This window comes from Miscanthus floridulus, chromosome 9 (genome assembly GCF_019320115.1).
Source record: "Miscanthus floridulus cultivar M001 chromosome 9, ASM1932011v1, whole genome shotgun sequence".
Taxonomy (NCBI): Eukaryota; Viridiplantae; Streptophyta; class Magnoliopsida; order Poales; family Poaceae; genus Miscanthus; species Miscanthus floridulus.
Genome location: NC_089588.1, coordinates 73,272,016 through 73,278,548, shown reverse-complemented (window position 1 = coordinate 73,278,548; position 6,533 = coordinate 73,272,016). Strand labels below are relative to the sequence as shown.

At 45.6% G+C, this 6,533-nt stretch overlaps 1 protein-coding gene across 1 annotated transcript; it reads left to right on the top strand.

The window, feature by feature from the left end:
* The first annotated feature begins 4,516 nt into the window (after positions 1-4,516).
* Positions 4,517-6,328, top strand: LOC136480078 (uncharacterized). Its single transcript, XM_066477741.1, has one exon. The coding sequence runs from the start codon at positions 4,517-4,519 to the stop codon at positions 6,326-6,328; it is 1,812 nt and encodes a 603-aa protein (XP_066333838.1).
* Positions 6,329-6,533: the final 205 nt, after the last annotated feature.

Sequence of the window (6,533 nt, the reverse complement as noted above, 5' to 3'; positions counted from 1 at the left end):
CGGGGCCCTTCCCCTCCAGCGCGCTCGGCGGCCATGGCGCGTCGTCTGGTGGAGGGCGAGATCTGCACCATCGGATTCCCAACCGGTGGCGCCATCTTCTACCGCAACAGCATCCTCTTCTACCCCAGCTCGGCATCGGCGGACCTCCCCCAGCACGGCATCGGCGGACCTCCATAGCCATCCCATCGACAGCGGTGGTTCCAGAGGCGGCGGCGCCCCTTACACTCGCCCGGCAGGGCCCCTGGCGGTGATGCGTTCCGCCCCGCCCCGCCCGGACGGCGCTCCCCGCGGCGACGCGCGCATCCCAGGCGATGATGGAGCCTTAGCGGTGGCGTGTTCCCGCCCGCGCAGGCGACGCCCCAGGGAGTGGGGATGGTCACCCCGTCCCATCCCTATGGGCGATGGGCCTTCTCCTCCGTGGCGGCGGCATCACAAAGCAGGGGCCGGCGGAGGCGCATCTCGCACCGGCGAGGTGAGAAACTCGCGTCGCCGGTCTCCTTCCGATGGCAACGGCGCCATTCTCTTTCCCCGCGTGGACGGCGCCTCCCGGCGATGGCGCGGCCAGCCTGGCACGGACGGTGCCTCCGGGCGGCGGCGTTGCCAACCAGCCGCGGATCATTCATCCCGTGAGATTTCCTGTCCTGCATGTCTATGATCTGCATCTTGCTCCCTCTCTCACTTTCTCCCCTTGTTTTCTCTTTCCATCCATACTTCGGGCTACAGATACAGATCCACAAGGTCGTCGGCAGGTGGGCCAAGGAGGCGGCGGTTTCCGTTTCCGCGGTGGTGATGCATTCGGCGCGTGCTTTGGTGGAGCCACCGGCGATGGATCCAGGCTGGATGCTGAGCATCCGTGTGGGGAGATAGTGGCGGGGTCGCCTCCGGGCTCTGGCGTGCATGGCCAGTGGCCTGGTGGCGCAGCAACATCGTTGGCGGACGATGGTGGCTGTCTTCGTGAAATTTTTTGTATTTTGGTCCCTTTTAAAAACATTTTTTACAAAAAGATCTACGCCAAAATGTTTGCTGAAAATAGACTATTTTTAGGTGTCTTAGGACATGACGCAGAGGTATGAGGGTCGGCGTCGACTGACATGACGCCGAGGTCTTGCCACGTCACGGACGACCCCAGTCGACGGCGACACGGTGGCGCATGGGGCCCACTACGTCAGCATCGTGTTAGCCAACGCTATAGGCCTAAATTCGGCGCTATGGGGAGTCACACCGAGCTATTGGCGTGCGGTCCAGGTGGCCCAACAACACTTCGTGGCCCAATAGCTCGGTGTGCGATCAGATGACGTCGAGACGCTAACCTCGGCACGGCCCGACTCAACGCCAAGGTTCGATCAGAACCCCACCCCACGCCCGTTGCGGGATTGCGGCAAGTCGAGGTAATGTCTCGGCGTCAAAGGTCATGACGTCGACCTCTAAATTTAATCTAACACCCTAGTTTTACCGTGAGATGGATATATAAAATTTACCATAAGATGAACAACTTAGAATTTGGCTAAGTCTTTAAATTTACCATGAGATGGACATGCTGAAATTTGTGGGACACACATGCAAAAATGGCTAAGTCTGAATTTTTGCTATGACTTGGAGACTAGAATTTTACCTGGACATTGACAAATTTAAAATTTTATCATGACTTGGATATTGAGAAATGTGGCTAACTCTAGAGTTTTACACTGGCTTGATATTTGAGCACTTAAAACAACATAGAAATACTTAGGATAAAAATGATCTAGGGTTCATGGTGATGAACGAGCCTAAAAATGTTTCTAAGTGTTGGATCAATAGTTAACACCATTTTTCATGATGCAGTTTTGACCACAGTAAAACTATAGTTTCTTTTCTAGATATAAAGTTTGACCTTTAATAGAAGTTGTAGTTTAAGTTGAGTACAACAAACTTTGTTTTTGACCTAAACCTAAATCAGTTTTGAACATGGCCAAATAGTGACCACAAATTTGAATACAGTGCTATTTTGTAGCAGTGAATTGATATGTTTGCGATATTTTATCTTCCAAATAGTGACCACGAGTTTGAGTACTCTCTGAGGATATGACAATAAAACAAGTCTTGTCAAGTTTGGACTTAGCCACGGTAAAAAATCAGACCATCTCGTGGTAAATATACATATGTCCATCTCATGGTAAAATCACAGATTTAGACAGATTGTAACATATCCAAGTCACAATAAAATTCAATATGGCATGGCCATAGTAAAAATTCAAATTACATATCCATGGTAATTCTAGTCTCTAAGTCATAGCAAAAATTCAGACTTAGCCATTTTTGCATATGTCTGTCCCACGGTAAAAATCAAATTTGACAATGTCCAAGTCATGGTAAGAATTCAGGCTTAGCAAATTTCAGCATGTCCATCTCATGGTAAATTTAGGGACTTAGCCAAAATTTTATATATCCATCTCACGGTAAAACTAGGGTGTTAGTTTAGTGGTCGGCGCCATGACCTATGTCTCCATCACTAGTGGAATGAAACCGATCGAGCTGCATGCATGCTTCTCCAAACATCGGCGTTGAGTCGGGCCGCGCCAAGGTTAGCGTCTCGGCGTCATCTGATCGTACGCCGAGCTATTGGGCCATGAAGCGTTGTTGGGCCGCCTGGACCGCACGCCAATAGCTCGGCGTGTAGTCCCACCGCACCGAGGTTGGGCCTGTGGCGTTGGCTGACACGACACCGACGTAGTGGGCCCCATGCGCCACCGTGTCGTCGTCGACCGGGGTCGTCCGTGACGTGGCAAGACCTCGGCGTCGTGTCAGTCGACGCCGACCCTCATACCTCGACGTCATGTCCTAAGACGCCTAAAAATGGTCTATTTTCAGCGAACGTTTTGGCGTAGGTCTTTTTGTAAAAAATGTTTTCAAAAGGGACCAAAATACAAAAATTTCACGCTGTCTTCGTGAGTAGGAGATTCGCAACTACCACAGCAGTTGCCGCTCCTCCAGGCATGACGGCTGCCTAATCTTCACCAAGAGCGCAACGAGGATCTGTTGCCCCCGGCCTAGATCTGCATGGACGCCCCCGTTCCCTGATGGGTGTCATCTTCATCGACCATGGCAGTGGCTAGGCATAGCGATGTGCCACTCATTCAGAATCACGACAGAATTGCAGGTTGCAGCAGGGCATTAATGCATCGATCACCCAGGATGTTTGTTACTGTGCTGTTCTTTTTTATTTGTGAAATGTAGCTTGATTGATGTGAACTATTTGCACCCTCTTCGCGTAGATCGTTTGTGTGGCTTATAAGCCGGCTCATACTGTTTTGTTCGAGAGAAAAACACTATATCATGGCTGATAAGCATGGCCAATACGATAAGCGAACAGGGTGATTATGCAAACTAGAGTGGAAAAGAATCTTACTACTAGTACAGGCCTACAGGGACGGTTAGAGACAAATTTTGTAAATTACTACTTGATTTTGGGTAAACTGCTTGATTACACCAAATTAGAGGAAAAAAGAATCTTACTACTAGTACTGAATGTTTGGAGGCCAATTCTGTAAGTTACTACTTGATTTGGGCAAAGTGCTTGATTATTTCTATTTGATTACGCCAAATTAGCTCATGTTTAGTTTCCAAATTTTTTTGCCTCCTACAGTAAAAGAGCATGTTTGGACACATGCATGGAGTACTAAATTTAGACGAAAAAAAAACTAATTGCACAGTTCTCAATAAAATCGCGAGACGAATCTTTTAAGCCTAATTAGTCCATGAAAAGCTTTAAGTGCTACAGTAACCCGCATGTGTTCAGGGGCGAAGCCCAGTAAGGCCCAGTGGGTGCAGATGAACCCCCCCAAAAAAAATCAGTGCTTACCCCCACATCTTGGCCTTTTATGCACCCCCCTTGGGCCAACAAGCTGCACCCCCCACGGCCCAACTTCCCAAACCAGCAGCCCAAATGCATCAGCCGGGCAGCAGCACGCCGTTTCCAATTCCCCTCCCTCACCCGCCAGCAGCCTAGGCAGCCCAGCGCCATGCGATTCTGACGATCGCGGATCGCCTGCGCCGCCGCCCGCGCCAGTTGCCTTCGCCGCTGCACCTCGCGGCCTCGGCGCCTCGTGGCCATCGCGGTAAAAAAACAGCGCCCTACGGCTCTGCACCCCTGCCAGTGCGAGTGCCAGTGCCACCGTGCGCCGTAGTGCCAGTGCGCGTGCACCCAGCGGGCAGCGGCCCAGGAAAAAAACAGTGCCACGCCCACGACGCCCTGTCGGATTAGGTATTATTTCTTTCTCAATTAATCTGATTTGTTATATATATAATCGAAAAGCCCTAATGATTGGGTATTCTTTTTTATATTGTAGGGTTTATTGGTACAGCCGGGTTTCAATTTGGGAATTGGAGTGATCGCACAGGAGAATTTAGTCTTGAATTATTAAAGGTGCGACTTAAACATTTGGCATGTCATCCTATTTCGAATTTCCCATAGGTTCTGTTCTTGATTCCTAAACTATGCAACCAGCGAATTAGTACATACTTACATATTAGGTTACTAATGATAGGTCAATTAACGGAACGATTTTACAAAAGGAATGCACCAGAGCTGGATAGTGGCAATAATGCTAGAAATTCACGTTTGGATGATATCAACTGGGAGGAGGAGATTATGTTTGATCCAGGATTAAGGAAACAAATTGATGATTATCATCCTAATGTTAGAGAGAGGGTGAGAAGAAAGTACTTGGAGAATGGGCCTTGCCAACCTCGCACAGTTCATTTTCCTGTGACAAATATTGGAGGAATTCCAAGAAGGTTTGTTCCAGAATGGTTCGATGAGTTTGGAGGTTGGCTTGAATATAGTGAGTCCAAAGACAGAGCATATTGCTTTTATTGTTTCTTGTTTAGAGAAAAGAAGGATGGCGGATATGAAGCATTTGTAAAAAATGATTGGAATGGCTATCATAGAAAGGAAAGGCTACAAAATCATGTTGGTAATGTCGGTGGCTCACACTATCTGGCAATGAAGAAATGTGATGATCTCTTACAAACAAAACAGCACATTGATGTTGCTTTCTGTGATGTGAGTGAATCTGCTAAGAAGGACTATTTTACTCGTTTGAATGGGTCTATTGATGTTGCTAGAATATTGGTGAAGCAAGGATTGCCGTTTCGGGGCCACGATGAGTCGAAGAAGTCCTTAAATAAAGGGAACTTCAGGGAATTTCGTAATTTTGCAGAGGAGCAAAATCTGACCTTAAGAAAGGCAGTAGATAAAAAGAATTCGGATAACAGCCTTTTGATTGCTCCTAAAATACAAAAGGATATTGTGCAGAGTTTTGCAAAGGAAGTGCTACACTCTATTCTAGAAGAAATTGGGGATGATGTTTTTTGCTTGCTAGTTGATGAGTCGAGAGATGTTTCTTGGAAAGAACAAATGGCAATGGTCTTAAGATATGTAGATAAATGTGGAATTGTTAAAGAGAGATTTGTTGGTCTTGTTCATGTGAAAGAAACAAATTCTGCAAGTCTCAAGTCTGCTATTGATGCATTATTTGTTGATCTTAAGTTAAGCCTAAAGCAAGTTAGAGGCCAAGGATATGATGGTGCTAGCAATATGCGAGGTGAGTTCAACGGCTTGCAATCATTGATCATGAAAGAAAATAGTTCAGCTTATTATGTTCACTGTTTTGCTCACCAACTTCAATTAGTCCTTGTGGCCATTGCGAGAAAGCATAAAAGGGTTAGTGAATTTTTTACTATGATTTCTATGTTATTGAATGTGGTGGGTGGATCATCTAAGAGAAGGGACATGATTAGAGATATTAATCTTGAAGAAATGAGTAAAGCATTAGGCTGCGGGCAACTTCAGACTGGGACAGGGTTAAATCAAGAGCAAAGTCTTCAAAGACCTGGAGATACTCGTTGGAGTTCCCATTATAAATCTCTCAAAAGTTTGGTTGACATGTTTCCTACAATAGTCAAGGTACTAGAAATTGTGGAAAAAGATAATAAGGATTGGAAAATTAGAGATCAAGCATCAAACCTTCTACAATACTTCCAGTCTTTTGACTTTGTCTTCTATTTGCATCTCATGTTGACTATATTAGGAATCACAAATACCTTGTCATTAGCATTGCAACGGAAGGATCAGGACATAGTGAATGCTATTAAATGTGTGAAAGCAACGAAGTGCCAATTGGATGAACTTAGAAAAGAAAAGTGGGTGAAACTATTAGATGATTTTTATGGATTTTGTGACAAGAATGATATTTGCAAATTGGAAATGGAAGATGAATATATTGATCCAAAGAAGCGGAGGCATAAATCTGGAATTACAAACAAGCATTATTATCAAGTAGATTGTTAATAGACATGCAAGTGAATTACAGAGGAAATTACAAGCCAAAAGACTTAGAAAAAACCAATTAAAACAAAATAGTTAATAGACAAATAAATCTACAACATATTTGAATAAGATACGGTTATAATATGTCTCAATTATTCAGAGTTACTAACCAAAATTACAACCATACTTACAACACATATACATATGGAGTTACTGTGGAGCAAAA

What these genes read in the sequence shown, in the direction of transcription:
- LOC136480078 (XM_066477741.1), top strand. Translation starts at nt 4,517, where the DNA reads ATGATAGGTCAATTAACGGAACGATTTTACAAAAGGAATGCACCAGAG.